The following is a 16,683-nucleotide window of genomic DNA, read 5'->3' as shown; positions in this document are numbered from 1 at the left end:
CTGCTTAATGCATTTTACTTGTAAAGAATGCAGTGATGGAGCCCTGTTGTTCTACCAGTCTAGTCAGCCTCATGTGGTCATGCTTTCTTTGGTGCTCACCGTTTCTCTGTACTGATGCAGGAGTCCTTTTCTCCTCCCACTACTGCTAACACCAATGTAACATCCATCAGGCAAGGAAGACCCAGGAAGCAGCAATGACTGCATCATCATAGATTTATTAACGGACATGTACATGCTCACATACATGCTCACACGTGCATGCGCGCGTGCACACACACACACACACACACACACACACACACACACACACACACACACACACACACTTGAACAGCAGCACTGAAGAGTGGGCACAGCCCCCAGTATTGACCTGTCAGCCTCAATTAGGGATGCAGATCAGTTTTCCCACAGGAACGTCATGTGCACACGCATCCACATGCTGTCACATTCTGGATAAAAATCTTAATGTGCATCAGTTCTTAATCATAGATTTACCCAACCTGTGTTAATATTATTTCATACACAAGAAAATTAATACATTTGAATGTACAATAAAAGACTTCGAGAATCACCTGGATTTATTTGCTAACACATTTGTTTATGATTAAACTGAATAATAAATTCAACCCAAATCCCCAAATAATGGCCAAATAATGACCTGTCATGTATGAAATAGAGAATACAAACCACACACTTGTTTACCTTAAATTTTAAGACAATGATTTCGTTATAGTCAGTCAGATTAATTAGCACTGCCCTCTTGTGGTGGTAGTATTACTACATAGATTATGTAAAAGAGGTCAATCACAGTCTGACCGAGTTCAACTACTCATTACATAGACACCACACAAATTTGTGATTTGTGTGTGTGTGTGTGTGTGTGTGTGTGTGTGTATTTCTGGGTCTGGGTGCATGTGTGTGTGCGTGTATGTGTATGTGTGTGTGTGTGTGCATGCGCATGTGTGTGTGCGCCCACGTGTGTGGGTCTATTTCTTGGTCTGTGTGCATCTGTGTATGCGTGCATGCATGTCGGTGTGTGTGTGTGTGTGTGTGTGTGTGTGTGTGTGTATCTGACAACTTGGAGGTTAGTTCATGCCCATAGTCATCCATTTGTCTGATTGTTAGTTGGTTTATGCTGCGAGCAGTGTGTGGAGACTCTGGGGTGAGGACAGCAGCAGGAAGCAGTGAAGGAGCAGTGACCTTAGCAGACATCAGGCAGGAAGGTGAAGGTACTGCACATTAACTGGGTCAATATTACTTTAGTATAATTGTGAAGTTCAGCACTTCAGAATGCTACAGGCATGTGACGGTTGTGATTTGTATTCTGTGTATGTTATGTATGTTAATATTGTTCAGTGTTCCACTGCCAATATTTGGATTAATAATGCATTATTCTTATTTAAAGTATATTTGTGATATGCTGTGTGTGTGTGTGGTGTGTGTGTGTGTGTGTGTGTGTGTGTGTGTGTGTGTGTGTGTGTGTGTGTGTGTGTGTGTGAGTGAGTATCTGTTTGATAGTGTATACAAAATATCTGAACAATGGTATTGAAAAATGTACTGCAGTTAACATTGTCATATCTATTAGCACTATGCTCACTGGGAGATATTTGCTGTAGTCATCTGTCACTAAAATGCCTCAGATGTGCTCTTCTTCAGGACTTTGTGTGTAACTCCTTGTTAACCGAAATAGTCATGCGAGCTATCAGAACATCCTGTTTTTCTATATTTTCACACCCTGATGCACATTGATCATGAACATGCTTCTAATTGTGCCAGAGCTTGCTAGAGCAGTTCACTAAAGCCCTGCAGTAACTCTGCTGTCAGGTTTGGAGTCAGCAAAGCTCAAATGTATATGCTAATCTATTATTATAGAATTATAATATTCTATTTATTTTACTGTTCCACCCTGTTCCATGGATCTTTTTTCTGGTAACTAATGTGTTTTTACAAATGCACACTTACACTTACAAACAAGTGGGATGTTTGTCATTGTGAAAAAAAAGTCATATATGTTATCTGAAGCAGGGTGCCTGCTTCAGTTTCTCATTATGGTACTCTCTGTTGCTCTGTTGAGTAACATGAAAGATCATGAAATTGAGTCTGTGTGTGTGTATGTTTGGGCGCGTGTGTGTGTGCATGTTTGTGCGGCTGTGGCTGCGTGTACGTGTGCCTTTGTGGGTGTGTGTGAGTGTGTGTGTGTGTGTGTGTGTGTGTGTGTGTGTGTGTGTGTGAGTGGGGCATGTCCCATGCTGGCAGTGGGGGTCCTGTATGATTGAGCATCAGCTGGCTTGCTGAATTATTTGTGCTGTGCTATTGGGGCTCGGTTTCCAGCTGTATTGTGTGGGCCCCTGCATTCTCACCTCTGAGCTGCTCACTTTGTCTCCATCTAATGGAGCGCTCACAGCTCGAGCCTGCTCATACTGATGACCGCAGCCCTGACTCACCCTGTTTGTGTCGGACACGCTTGAGTCTCCTGCTCTTTCTGTCTGCCACCCCCTCTCACTATCTCTTTCACCATCTGTGTGTGTGTGTGTGTCTCTCTCTCTCTTGCGCTCTCTCTCTCTCTCTCTCTCTTGCGATCTCTCTCTCTCTCTCTTGCGCTCTCTCTCTCTCTCTTGCGCTCTCTCTCTCTCTCGCGCTCTCTCTCTCTTGCGATCTCTCTCTCTCTCTCTCTTGCGCTCTCTCTCTCTCTTGCGCTCTCTCTCTCTCTCTCTCTCTCTTGTCCTTCCTCCCTTCATCCCCATCTCTCATGTCTCGCTCCTTTTCTTTCTTTTCGCTTCATCTCTCCTTTTCTTCCTCATCCCTCCCCGCCTTTCATTCTATCTCTCTCTTTCGTTCCCTCTCTCTCTCTCTCTCTCTCTCTCTCTCTCTCTCATTTTCCTCGCTCCATTCCCTCTTTTCTCACCCACCCCTTCTTCTCTGCCAGCTCCCGTAACACAACCCTACCTGTTGTCTGGATGTCCAGGTGCAGATATCCTCCCTCTCTTCCCCCAGCAGGATGCTTCCTTTTTGTGCAGTGGCAGGCCAGTTTGGCCCTGAGGTGCGGGAGCCGGGGCTGTGGGGCTGGAGGGTGGAGAAGATGAAGGCAGTGCAGCTAGAACAGGGCCAGCTGGGAGTCTTCTACACGGGGGACGCATACCTCATCCTCAGTAACCGCGGCAGCAGCGGGGCAGAGCTGCACATGTGGATGGGTGAGAGATGGTGTGTCTGTGTGTGTTTCCGTGTGCTCACATTGGAACAGGAATTTTAAAATGTTATGTTAAAATATATGACATGAAAATAAGATGTGAAGATACCAAGCTACTTTCCATTTGAAGACTTGGGTGCTATTATTTACTAATAGCGAGGAGCATATGATTTGTTATCTCACGTTTGGTGTGTAGGTGAGAAGTCGTCACGGGACGAGCAGTGCGCATGTGCCATGCTGGCCACGCAGCTGGACCGTTTCCTGGAGGGAGAGCCAGTCCAGCACAGACAGGTCCAGGGCTACGAGTCCCCTGAGTTCATGAACCTGTTCCCTGGAGGAGTCAGCTATAAGGTAAGAGAGGCACGAGACATAGAGGGAGACTCAAGGAGACAGACAGAGAGAAACAGAGAGAGACAGATAAAACACAGTAACAGAGAATGAACCAGAAAGAAAAACAGAATATCAGACAAACAGGAACAGAAAGGCATGCATTAAAACGGTAAGAGAAAGAATCGAAGAGAAAAGTGAAAGAGAGAGGGACAGGAAAAGAAAAACAGTGAGAAAAAAGACAAAAAATAAAGATGTGCTGAAATGCCTAAAATGGCATAGAGTGTGTGTGTGTATCTGTGTCTGTGTGTGTGAGTGTGTGTGTGAGTGTGTGTGTGTGTGTGTGTGTGTGTGTGTGTGTGTGTGTGTGTGTGTGTGTGTGTGTGTGTGTGTGTGTAAGGCCATAACAGCATGCCAGGAAGGAGTTTACTGGAATAGTAGGGTGTGAAGAACATCCTGTCAGCTCAGCAAACTGTCGGACATGTCTGACTGATGCCTCTCCCACAAACATTTCAGTTATCAAGACTGCTGCACACATTTATGCATCTATGGTACAGCATCTAGCTGTTGACTTTACTCTGCTGTGTGTGTGTGTCTGTGTGCATGCATGCACGTGTGTACATGTTGTGTGTGTGCAGGAAGGAGGTATAGAGTCTGGCTTTAGGAAGTCCCGGTCCAACTCCGGCCCAGTGCGCCGCCTATACCAGATTAAAGGCAAAAAAAATGTGCGAGTGCGAGAGGTGGAGCTAAGTTGGAGCAGCTTCAGCCGGGGAGACTGCTACATCCTGGACCTGGGGGAGGTGTGGAAAGGGTGGGGGAGGGGCTGTGTGCGAGAGTGTGTGTGGGAGAGGAGTGGCAGAGATTGTGTGTGAGGGTGTATGTAGGAGACTGTGCGTTGAAGAGGTGCAGTGGGAAGAAGTGTTTGGGAAAATGTGTGTGCAAGAGTGTGTATAAGGGAGTATGTGTGGGAGAGGAGCAGCCGGGAGAATGTGTGTGGAAGAGTTTGTGAGGGAGAGGGTCAGTGTGTGGGGGACATGGGGAGTGTGTGTCTTGGAGTGTGTTTGTACTTTTTACCTGTATGTGTGGATGCATGTGAAAAATGATATATACATATACGTGTGTGTTCAGACTATCATCTCGTGGAGTGGCTCCAAAGCAAACATGTTTGAGAGGCAGAAGGTGCATGAGATTGCTGCTCTGATCCGTGACACAGAGAGGAACGGCAAAGCTGCCATCAGTGATGTCACCGAGGGGGAGGAAACACTGGAAATGATACAGGTCACACACATAAACAAACACACACAAACACAAACACATGAAGATGGTTCATCGCTCCAACATAATCAGCCTCCTCCGCTCATCAGAAGGGTAACACACCATTCATGACTGACAGGTACTTGGGCCAATGTCAGCCCTAAAAGACAGTTCCATAGAGGAAGACAACAAGGCAGACATGTCTAACTCTGCCACCCTCTACAAGGTGGGATGTCTCGTTTTTACCTTTCCATGGTCATTAAACACACGCACACAAAGGAACAAATATACACACTTCCTCTCTCTGTATCAGGTGTCGAATGCAACCGGCTACATGACGTTAACACAGCTATGTGATAAGGCTCCATTTGACCAACAGATGTTGGAACGAGATGACTGCTTCATCCTAGATAATGGCTCTAATGGCAAAATCTTCATCTGGAAAGGTGTGTGTTGTTGTTGTTTTTTTGTATGTGTGTGTGTGTGTGTGTGTGTGTGTGTGTGTGTGTGTTGTAGTGAAGCACAAGCCTTAGTTAGAGAGTAAAACTGTGAGTATATCTGAGAGAGAGGGCATGAACAATAGAAACTGCAATCATTCATTGGTTGTGGCTGCTGATTGACAGGAAATGGAGCCAATGCAGAGGAGAAGAGGGTAGCCCTAAAGGTGGCAGATGAGTTTATTCAAGAGATGAACTACTCTAGAATGAAAACTCAGGTATGGTAATGGTACTCATTTAATAAACACACAGCAACTGCAGAAGACATGAGATCAGTTCAGTTCTTGGAAAAACCTTAAATGATTTCTGCTTTGCTGAGCCCTGCAGGCATAAACATCAACTGTCATCTCTGCAGTGTGTACTCAGAGTGTGGCTCAGACCACATTAATCCATATATGTGTGTGTGTGTGTGTGTGTGTGTGTGTGTGTGTGTGAGAGAGAGAGAGAGAGAGAGAGAGAGAGAGAGAGAGAGAGAGAGAGAGTGCGTGGAGTATGTTTATTTGTGTGTAAATTGAGCTTCTCTTTTGTTGTAGGTTGAGATTCTTCCTCAAGGCCGTGAATCCATACTCTTCAAGCAGTTTTTCAAGAGCTGGAGTTAATTGCTCACACAAATCAAACACAGACACACACAGCCTTCTGCTTCTCTCATCTTGACTGCTTTCTGTGGTCTGCACCACCTGTGGTCTGAGCAGTCAGCTACATTATACTAAAGGAGAATTGAAATAATTCCAGATTTGAATTGTTTTCATAAAATGCTTTTACTTGTGCTTTATGCTTGTACTTAAAGTTTTGATAAGATGCAGTTGTGCAGCAGCAGTACAAATCAGTCAATAAATAAATGGCAATTGAACAAATGTGGCTGTATATTATCTTGTCATTGTTACTAGGCCAATGCAAGCTCTAGTTTGATTGGCGTCAGGCTTTATTGGCTTTGAGCTCAGAGTCAGGGCCAGTGTCCAGGGTTGGTGTAGCACCATGACCATTGTCCAGAGTTGGCATAACACCAATGGCCACTGTCCAGGGTTGGGGTAGCACCATGGCCAGTGTCCAGGGTTGGGGTAGCACCATGGCCAGTGTCCAGGGTTGGGGTAGCACCATGGCCAGTGTCCAGGGTTGGGGTAGCACCATGGCCAGTGTTCAGGGTTGGGGTAGCACCATGGCCAGTGTCCAGGGTTGGGGTAGCACCATGGCCAGTGGTGCTGAGTCTCACATAGGTTTAGCATATTTGTCTTATTTTGTCTTGTAATGTATGTTGCATACATTATAATATGCACTTTTAAAGGGCTTACTTGCATGGTTCTTGAAAGACAAATCAGCATCAGTGCTTAAACCAGTGTCCTTACTTGCAGATTTTAATCGCACAGAAAAAAGGTCCAGCACAAAACTGCCAGCCTTATTCCAGCCTTTAGAAGTCTTCCAATTTGTATAAGCTCTCTCATATTTCATTTTGCAAAACTGATAAGTATAACTGTGTATCATCATTATAAAAATGAAAGCTAACATGTTGGCAAATTACATAGAAAAGGAAACTAATAAGGGACCTTGAAACAGTGTATTGTACTTTAACCTTAGAAAAATTCCCATTTACAATAACATTGCTATTGGTCTGTCAAGAAAGACCAAAAGACATTGACCATGTTTTCAGTTTTGTCAGTTAAAACGTCATGGTCAATAATCTCAAATGCTCCGCTGAGATCCAGTAGTGCCATAAGAAAAACGTATGCACAATCAGAAGCCAGCAGCAGTTTGGTGACTCTGTGCTGCAGTGTTTCTAGAAGCCAAATTCTAATATTTAATTCTTATTACTATTCAAAAAAGGGCAAAGCCACTGCAAACTCCTAACTAGCAAAAGTGCGTTGAAGTGTGTTGTGCTTGGAGAAACTGGCTTGCCTTGACAACAACTAGTTTGATAGATTTAGGAATATGGCCCAGACTGAGTGACGAATTAACCATAATTTATGATTTAAAAGGAATGAAAAGGCTGTAATGTGGTTACGTGTTACACGCTGTGGCTTCCTGTTCTCAGAGTTCAGGCCATCATTTTTCACTAAGACAACATACAACACCCTTTCCACTTATGTTTAGTGGCAACAATCATGTCAGTGTGAAAACTCTCAAGTGGGAGAAACAAATTTGGACTGTTTTTGAGTTCTGTTTCACAGACAGCTGACAATATCTTGTCATTTACATATCACACATATATTATTAGACAGGTATTATCTGTTTACCATTATCTGTTTGTTAATTTAGGTTATTGGTTTAAGCTGCTCCATGATAGATGTGGTGTGATGATGATTATAAGTTGTAATTTATGACAACAGTATATGGCCCCATTTGAATGGGTTAAAAAATAAGTCTCATGTTCCCTACTTCAGTGTGTGAGTCTCATGTCCATGAACCATTGCATAAGAGTTTCATGTGCAGGAGTGATGTTGTGAATTCATTATGATGGCAGTTTATAAAAATGATTCTGCTTATCTGTTTGTTTGTCAAATTGTTGCACAATGATCCCTTTAAATTATAATACTAACACTCATATACAGCTACTACTACTACTACTACTACTATATAATAATAATATTATTACTATATGATATAATTATTACTATATATATATATATATATATATATATATATATATATATATATATATATATATATATATACTATATAATAATAATAATAATAATAATAGTTAATTATTATTATTCATTTATATAGCATCTTTTATAGGTGGGTAAATGGCAGGTACGGGATTTACCAGCACTTATATTAAAGAAAGAAAGGAAATGTACAAATTTTGCAAATGGCTAAAAAGAAGAGCCTAAAATACACTATTAAATAAACTGAACTGTAAAATTTAAAAACTATACGTGAAGTAAAATAAATATGAATAGCTTCGCAATTAATAACAGAATTGAGAGTTAAATTATATAATGAAATGACATAAGAGGTTAGTAAAAGGACACGTGTTCTTCAATTATGCTGAAGTAGGAGGGGCCTTTCAAGGCTCGTGTAACTCACCAGACACTTGAATGGACAAATTTGGATCATCATTTTTTGGAAGTTCACACTCACTTCCATTCAATCATCAAACAATAGCTCTATTTTGCACCGTGGACATTTAAAGCTTTATTTCCCTACAGCTCATTTAGGGGACAGATCAGCTAGCTTTCCGTGACTTATCAGGAACACTCACTTGAGCTCCAGGGTGATGCACAGGTGTGACAGTATACCCATTCAACACTTAAGACATTTTTGTATCAGTGAGTTGGGTAACATTCTCATGAGTTAGATGCTCCTCACTGTCAGATGTTATTGGCACTGGTACATGTCTGAACATCTGCTTGGGACTGCATGGGACTACCTCTGGCTCCTCTGGCTGCGACTGGAGCCAATTTCACGATGGTTTCGGTTTCTTCATGCAACCGATGGCTTTATGCCCAGTTTCACCACACACACACACACACACACACACACACACACAAACACACACACACACACAGCACAATGACAACAATTCATTAGCTTCTTTTTTCAAGACAAAGGAAGACAAAGGGGGCATTATATAAACCAAATGGCATCACTTGGTACTCACAGTGTCAGTTAGCGTTGATGAAAGCACTTTTCCACTCATCCCCATCCTTAATGCGAATGAGATTGTAAGCGCTTCTAAATTCAAGAATAGTAAAGATCTTAGCCCCATGTAGTTGCTCTAAAGCCACAGACACTAGCTGCAAAGGACAGGCATACTTCTTTGTGATTTGGTATAAGCTTTGATAATCAGTACATTGTCAGTGTCCATCTATCTGTCTTCTCAACAAAAAAGAAACCTGTTGCTGCAGGCAATGAAGACAAACTGATAAACCTAATTTTATTAAAGCTAAATCTAAGGCCTCCGAAATGTACTCCTCCACGGTCTCTGCTTGAGTTAAGGGATCAAGTCTGGATCTACTGGGAATAGCGTGATCTATCTAGGGTGAACAGCACAATAGTACGGTCGGAGGGGAAGGGTGTTCTGTAGCGTTGGCTTTACTAACAACCACCTTGAGTGGCAACATCACTCCTGGGGGATTTTGGCTCTTTGAATTTTGTGTTGGGACTTTGAATGTTGACCTAACAGAGACAGAGCGGAAGCATAAGCAGCTCTCTGTCAGACCTAAGATGTTTGTAATAAAGAGTGTTGGTGGCCATCTTCCCAGGCTCTGTAATGTGAGAGATGATACCATCACTCTCAGGATCCCCATCCAACACAGAGCCATAACAGAGTATTCCATGAGCTGGGAATGAATGAAATAGGCCTTAGCTTCAGAGTCAGTTGGAGCTGGAACCACAGAGACAGACTTGTGGCAGTGAAACATAACAGGTTAAAAAAATTAAAATACTCTGTGACCAACCCCTTTCTCAGAACATGCCCCACGTTAGCCAGAAGTTGGTTTCTGAGGTCTATGTGAGCAAGCTCAAACAAGGCGCCGGACCACCAGGAGAGTGCGGTGGAAAAGTAAGGTCCTTCAAATTAACAGTCAAAGCTATTGTTGCTGCTCACCTTGTTGCTGAGTAAGGACAGACTGAGTGAGGCTCATGTAGCTGCTGGTATTGTCCCAGAACCTGACCCTGATTATTCAACACACTGGTGTGCGCCTGCGTGTCTGTACGATGGCAAAGTGCTCTGTAACAAAACAGAATCCGGCCAGATACTCATGGGCAAAAGCAGACACACAGGCTTTAATGAGAGAAGGTCAGTTCCAAAACATTATTCAAAAACAGGCAGAGGTCAAAACCAAGGTAGCGAGTCAGCCTTTTTTTAGCATTATTTTTTATTAAAAAGCACTGAACTTTATCCATGTTCCATAGATGAAAAAAAAAATGCTGGTTTCCTCAGTGTTTAGTTTAAAGCTAAGATCGCCATCCATGATGGCACCAGGTTTCCTCACTTCAGTTTTAATCTGTAAATTTATTATCATATATGTTAACTACTCTCTTCAGTTTCTGTTACCAATAATTAAGATCTCTATTTAATCACTCATTCTACTTGTGTGTGTTTATATTACAGATCTGGATGTATATTTATGAATCGATTTCCTGCAATGACAACAGACAGAGAAGCCAGATGAGGCTTTTAGATACCTCCTTCAAAAAGGTAAAGGGTCCAATGGGCTCTTAGTGGTTTTTTAGTTTCTGGAAACTTTCATGCTGTAGCCATACTGAATCTGGCACAGATTTATTCTGCCCTCGTGTCTGCTGGTCCTAAATAAGTTGCAGCCTCAGCCCAAATTGGGAGGAAATCCAGGATGATATATTACGTTCTGGACTAGGACCTAAACCAGTGAGTCCAGAATGATATATTAGGTACAGGAGTAGGACCCAAACCAGTGAGTCCAAAATTATATATTAGGTACAGGAGTAGGACCCAAACCAGTGAGTCCAGAATTATATATTAGGTAGAGGAGTAGGACCCAAAACAATGACATGAGTTTTGAAGGCTTTTCTAGATAGAGGCTTTTTTGTTGCTTTTGCTCAGTACAACAATCCACAGAGTGGGATGAAAGTGATTCAGTGGATTCAAAATATTTATTTACTTGTTTGCTTAAAAACAAACAAAAAACAATAGCTCACCATAAGTCACCAGTCTGCAGTACAATGGTTACTGTCACAGTACACCTGTGGGGTACAATGACCAATTTCTGCACAGAAAATGTTTTATATTCTTGCCTGTGGGGAATATACCAGCAGACAACAACACAGGTTCCTTCATCTGAAGGCATTTACAGTGGGCTATGACACATTAACACTTCACTAGTGATGGCTTGAAAAAAGGCTGTCTAGTATTATGCCAGACATGGCATGTATAACAAGAAGAGTTGGATAACTAAGGCATGGATACAATTGTACAGGCTAAAGGACACAATGTAATGGTTTAGATGGCATTCATCTGTAATACACTGGGTCCACTAATACCTGCAGATTGAAAATTTGATGCCAGGGCATATTCAACATCATAGAAAACCATGCTCATCCATTCATGGGCACTATTTACCATCAAGAAGATGGGCACGTTCAACAATGTACTTCTCCCAGTCCATGTGCAAGAATCACCAAGAAGGAGTCAAGGAATATCCAGGAGAAATAATGACCTTGCCTGCGTAGTCCAGTCATTTCGGTCATACGTGATGGGATGACCCCAATGAAACGTCCATCAAGGGGAGCAACCACCTATCAGTCATGGCCAGTTGCATGAACCTCTGATGGCTGTATGGACAGCTGTAATGCTGGAATGTTATAGTGCACTTGTTCAGTCACTGTCACATGTCCTAGTTATTAAGGCCAATGATTTTCCAGTGTGGTACTCAACACAGGTTTCTGTTTTTCTGGTCAAAGAATGTATCTTAAATTCTATTTTAAAAAATTTGGAATTTTCCTTTAAGTTTATGTACATCCCAAATTCAGTTGAATTTAGTAACATAATCCAGTAAAGACAGGACGAGACAGAAAAGGAAGTGTGCAAAGGTCGCTTACGTGTCATAAATCTCGAAGCAAACAAACTGCAGCTGCAAGTGCCACTCTGCCATTCTTCTTCCACATTGCCACACGCTTTATGGGAGCGACAAGATTCTGGCAACAGCTTCTTTTAGGTTTGTGAGTCTTTCTAATCTATTTTATAATGAATGTCTCATTTCAGCAAGTGAGAAATTTGTAACAAATACATTTGTTTTTTTCTACATGATTCATAGAGACAGGTTATTCTGTTTGAATAACAGTATTTTAAAAGTTTTTTGAACTTTAACCTATTTGTGCTAGCTAAGTATACTTTCTGAGTAGACAACTAAGCACTTTTGTAAGTCACTCAATAAGAGAGTCTGCTAAATGCCATAAATGTAAATGCAAATAACCAAACTAATCACCTACTGCTGATCCAATTACTGGACAATCTTCAATGAATACCATTATCATTTATTTGAGATTAGTGTGATGGCATATTTCTTATAAAGTTGTCTGATTTTTCTTTCATAGCTTGTCTACTGAGACTGTGAAACTGGCCAGCCAAGATGAAAAGTATTCTGAAGGAGAAACGACCGAGTGAGTTTAGTCAGAATCTTTCTTTTCATTTGTTGGTTTTGTTTTCCTTTGAATATATTTTTTAGAATTAGAGAAAGTAGCCAGCTACTTGTGTGCATGCACACATGTGCATGTGTGTGTTACAGAACTGCCACAGTCGGAGAGTGCCAGTCAGAGCAACTCTATTGGAGCAGTGCGATGGACTCTGCCCGACCATGAGCTGCAAGCCCACAGCTCTGCACCTACCAACAGCACCAGTACCCAACGGCACACGGTAAATAGAGGGAGAGAGGGAGAGAGAGAGAGAGAGAGAGAGAGAGAGAGAGAGAGAGATGGGCAGTAGGGAGAGGGAGGGGAGAGATAGTGACAGATCCAGGTGGGGGTTAAAAAGATATACAGAAATGGAATCCAACATCAACACATTCCCTCCCCTTTCTCCAGGACCTGAGGGATTTGCGCAGTCTCCAGGAGTGCGTGAATTTCATCTCTCAGTGGAAACAAGAGGTGGAGCAGATCTGTAAGGTAACAGCCATCTCCTACTGCTTCCTTGATTGGTTGATTACAATATTGGAAACCTGATTTTTTTCTTTAGCTGAGGATTTGGGATTTACGATTTATCAAGCACTGTCTGACCCTTAAGCTCAGCTGTCACTCTCCCCAGTTGTTCTGATCAGCTAGTTGATGCTGCTGTTGACAGTGTTGTTGGGGCTGTAGGTTTGTTGGTGATGAGACAGCAGGGTGCAGTTTCAGTAGTGGCATGTAATCGCATAGTTTAGATTAAGGTTAGTTTTCATGCTGGACTTCAGGATGTGCTGTATACTGTAAATTACCTTATTCTGTATGAATAACTGAATAAAAAATAGGATGATAACCTTGATTCTTCTGTTCACCTGTGATCACCTGATCACCTTTTGATAAGATAAGGAAGCTTTTATGAGTGATTACATATCAGTTTTCTAAATGTTGCTGCTAGCAACAATACAAATGCACTTAGTCACTCATACACCCACACACACACACACACACACACAGACACTGAATACAGTTTTATGAGGGCAGTGTGTTCATGTGCGTGTGCGTGCGTGTGTGCTTGGCTGACTCAGTGAAGTTAAGCTGCCTTGAGCTGAAGTTTCCCACAGAGGATTTGATTAAGATCTCAGGACAGCACAGCTACTCAGTTAGCACAGCTATCTGTTCGTCTCTGGACAAAGGTGACGTTGGATTTATAGGCAGACTGGAGAAAAGGAGATTATTTTTGTTTGTGAATGTGTATGTGTGAGTGTAAGAGAGAGAAACAGTGAATGTGTGAGTTCTATTATTTATATATTTGTATGTGTTTTAGCATGGGGGCTCTGTATCTGCATCCAGCAGCAGGAATGACTGTGGTGCAACTGCACAAAGCCGCAGTGCGGAACACCGTCACAGACTCATTCTTCAGTGGGCCAGCGATCTCAAAGCTGTTGATACAGTGGGTATACAGCTCACCTAATGTAATAATGATGATGATGATGATGATGATGATGATGATGATTGTTGTTGTTGTTGTTATAAAATTGTAGTTGCCGTTGTTGATTTATAGAAGTATAAATATATAAATAACAGAAAAAAATCAAAGAATATATTACAAAGAATATAACCATACTACACTGCACATGAAAGGATCTAATTGAAACTCATACATAGGTCATTTACTGTGGGGCAGATATTCTGGGGTAATTATTGTGGGGCTAGTACTGGAGGCAAATGTTTACCAGGTATTAAGGGGTAGAAATGCAACTTGGGGGAGAAAAAGAATCAGCTTGCAGTGTGCATGAGGTTCATCACCCACACTGCATTGCTCTTGCCTTTGTGCAGCTGTTCAGTCAGTGTGAAGGGCAGCAGGAAAGAGGAACATCCCAGGAAGTGAAGGAGACTGAGCAGAGAATCATGGAATGGGCAAAAGAACTCCAGACAGTCTCGGAGGTTGGGTCTGCGCTGAGGGACGGGGGGTGGTTTGAAATGTGCATTTATAACAATAATAAACTTTTTATATTAAAAATAAACCATTTAATAAATAGTAATAAACTATTTATAAACCTTTTATACCTTAGATTTTTATGACCTTAGTAAGGTGTTTTATTTGCACAGTTATATTAATGTGTGTGTGTTCACACGTGTGTATGCATGTGTGTGCGTGGACGCGCGCGCGCGCGTGTGTGTGTGTGTGTGTGTGTGTGTGTGTGTGTGTGTACATGTGATTGCAGCAGTGCGGCATGATGAGGGGAGAGTTGGCTCAGACTTTCAGGCAGCTGGAGCTTAAGAAGAAGAAGCTGGAAGCCATGCTGCCTTTCCTGGAGTTCATCACATGGTCTCTGCTCAAACACGACCAGGTTTGTGTGTGTGTACGGGTATGTGTGGGTATGTGCATCCCCAGGCCTTGCTGAAACAGGTCACACCGACCTCTGCTTAGATCCAAACTTGAATAAACCCTTAATTTCATCCAATCCAAAATCCAACTGGAGAAACTATAAAGAAACGAACAGCAGGAAGTGGATCGATGGCAATGAACAGGATGTTGAGCGATTCCCTTTTTTAGCTCGTCGCATACGAGCATCCACTGAGAGAGATTTGCAGTTTCATGAGAAGCTCCGCCCTTCCCAGAGCTGATCACATGACGCATGCTAAAGCGCAGTGGGCCGTAAAGGTCGCGAGAAAGACCATGGCTTCAGGCTCGCCACCTGAGCTCTCGTTGTGCAGCTGTCCCACCCCACTCTGAAACAGGATCCTTGGCACAGAAATAAAGGAGATTGCTTTTCAGTATGACTTGCGCAATACACTTGTGATCAAAGCAATAATGATCAAGCCAAAAATGTTTTGTCCTAAAACAGATGAATATCAACCCTGTGTGATTCAGTGGAAGATGGTACATGTAGTACTTAGAGGTGTTAAGAAGTGTAACTGGACCTGTCTTGTAGATCTATATATGTATGTTTGTTTTGTTTACTTAAACTGCTTAAAATGGTAGTGCTCACTGCTTACTTTAACCAGATGTTAACCATACTGCCACACTCCAGATATGTGGTTGTGTTTATGGGTGTGCATTTCTTCCACTCACTCTAGCTATGTATGCTCCACAGGATGTAGTTTCACAGCTTTGGCTCCTCAGTAAACAGCAATCCTGGAGACCAGGTGAGTTCATTCATTCCCCTCTGTATACCGGAACCACACATTTCTTTTGTACTTGAATAATCTTAACCAGTACTATTTTTACCTGTTTGGACAGAAAATTCAAAATACATTCCAAATTCAGGTAAACAAACCCCCCACCCCTTCCCATTTCTATGTATGTTTACGTGTTTCTCATGAGCATTGAATACTATTAACGTTCTGCTTTCTCATACTGGCTGTGTCGTCCACTAGTGTGGAACTGGATCTGCAGTGCTGCGGGTAATTGTTTTTATGGAGATTACAGCTTAATCAAACTGGGTCATCTTTCTGGTGAATTGAGTAATCGCCAACCCAAGGCCTTGTGAGACAGGATTTCCTGTAGACCTGACCTATCTGAATAGCTTGCACTCTCTCTCTTAGCTGAGGTCACATTGGACCCCATGACGAACCACCCATGGCTGCTGCTGTCTGATGACTGTAAGAGGGTTCAGGAGTCCCTGACTGAAATGAAAGTGAAGTTCACCCCCCAGCGCTTTGACACTTGGCCCTGTGTCCTGGCTTGGGAGGGCTTCTCCTCCGGCCGTCGCTACTGGGAGGTGGAGCTTGCCAACAAAGGCTACTGGCGTGTGGGCGTGGCTACAGCCTCATCTAATCGCCAGGGACGCTTCCCTATGAGCCCCTGCGAGGGTTTCTGGGTGCTCTGGAGGAGCACACGGCAGTTCTACGCCTGCACCAAGCCTGAGACCCCACTGCCCCTGGCACTAGTGCCCAGGAAGGTGGGGATCTATCTAGACTATGAGGAGGGGCAGCTGTCTTTCTATAATGTGGAGAAACGCTCACACATCTACACATTCATCGGAAACTTCCGGGAGAAGTTGTATCCCCTCTTTGCACCACTGGATGGACGCACTCTCATAACACTGTATTCATCAAAAACAGCACCAGAGACGCACTGAATCACATCTTCCAATACACCTCTCAGGCCAGCTTGTTTGCACATTTTGTCCTAAAACTTGTCGTTTGCTTCCATAATACAGAAAATTACTTAATTACAAATGTCATTTGGATGGGTTGTTTTTGTCTCTTTTAAAACTGAATAACTAAATGAATTTATGATTGTATGTGTGTATTGCTGGATACACGCTGTGAATAAAGACTGAATAAAGTCTTTTTTGATGAAAAAAAAGTAAACATTTATTGGGCTTTTTATATATT

General features: G+C 42.5%; 2 protein-coding genes across 7 annotated transcripts; both read left to right on the top strand.

The window, feature by feature from the left end:
• Positions 1-1,023: 1,023 nt before the first annotated feature.
• Positions 1,024-6,109, top strand: capga (capping protein (actin filament), gelsolin-like a). Of its 5 annotated transcripts, none has more exons than XM_026998424.2 (9): positions 1,027-1,223; positions 2,998-3,191; positions 3,384-3,538; positions 4,153-4,314; positions 4,643-4,792; positions 4,908-4,994; positions 5,082-5,214; positions 5,392-5,483; positions 5,799-6,109. In XM_026998424.2, the coding sequence occupies exons 2-9, from the start codon at positions 2,999-3,001 to the stop codon at positions 5,862-5,864; spliced, it is 1,038 nt and encodes a 345-aa protein (XP_026854225.2). In that variant the 5' UTR covers positions 1,027-1,223; position 2,998; the 3' UTR covers positions 5,865-6,109. The 5 variants fall into 5 exon arrangements, with proteins under 5 accessions (XP_026854226.2, XP_026854225.2, XP_026854224.2 ...); XM_026998423.2 differs by having other exon boundaries at positions 1,027-1,229; XM_026998422.2 differs by having other exon boundaries at positions 1,027-1,229; positions 2,995-3,191.
• A 5,706-nt stretch (positions 6,110-11,815) lies between these two features.
• si:ch211-114c12.5 (E3 ubiquitin-protein ligase TRIM39) lies at positions 11,816-16,648 on the top strand. Of its 2 annotated transcripts, none has more exons than XM_026998419.2 (11): positions 11,816-11,897; positions 12,277-12,342; positions 12,468-12,595; positions 12,763-12,843; positions 13,664-13,789; positions 14,176-14,283; positions 14,568-14,690; positions 15,438-15,489; positions 15,584-15,610; positions 15,721-15,747; positions 15,889-16,648. In XM_026998419.2, exons 2-11 carry the CDS (start codon positions 12,312-12,314, stop codon positions 16,422-16,424), a joined length of 1,239 nt encoding a protein of 412 aa, XP_026854220.2. In that variant the 5' UTR covers positions 11,816-11,897; positions 12,277-12,311; the 3' UTR covers positions 16,425-16,648. The 2 variants fall into 2 exon arrangements, with proteins under 2 accessions (XP_026854220.2, XP_026854219.2); XM_026998418.2 differs by having other exon boundaries at positions 14,565-14,690.
• The last annotated feature ends 35 nt before the right edge of the window (positions 16,649-16,683 follow it).

Source organism: Electrophorus electricus, chromosome 6, assembly GCF_013358815.1.
Source record: "Electrophorus electricus isolate fEleEle1 chromosome 6, fEleEle1.pri, whole genome shotgun sequence".
NCBI lineage: Eukaryota > Metazoa > Chordata > Actinopteri > Gymnotiformes > Gymnotidae > Electrophorus > Electrophorus electricus.
The sequence above is the reverse complement of the archived record's forward strand: the minus strand, read 5'-3'. Positions and strand labels throughout refer to the sequence as shown.

Coding starts and splice junctions, on each gene's coding strand:
- capga (XM_026998424.2), top strand. CDS start 2,999: ATGCTTCCTTTTTGTGCAGTGGCAGGCCAGTTTGGCCCTGAGGTGCGG. Junction 4,793..4,907: donor AAACACTGGAAATGATACAG/GTCACACACATA, acceptor CATGACTGACAG/GTACTTGGGCCAATGTCAGC. Junction 4,995..5,081: donor ACTCTGCCACCCTCTACAAG/GTGGGATGTCTC, acceptor TCTCTGTATCAG/GTGTCGAATGCAACCGGCTA.
- si:ch211-114c12.5 (XM_026998418.2), top strand. CDS start 12,312: ATGAAAAGTATTCTGAAGGAGAAACGACCGA. Junction 15,490..15,583: donor ACAGCAATCCTGGAGACCAG/GTGAGTTCATTC, acceptor CTGTTTGGACAG/AAAATTCAAAATACATTCCA. Junction 15,611..15,720: donor AAAATACATTCCAAATTCAG/GTAAACAAACCC, acceptor GTCGTCCACTAG/TGTGGAACTGGATCTGCAGT.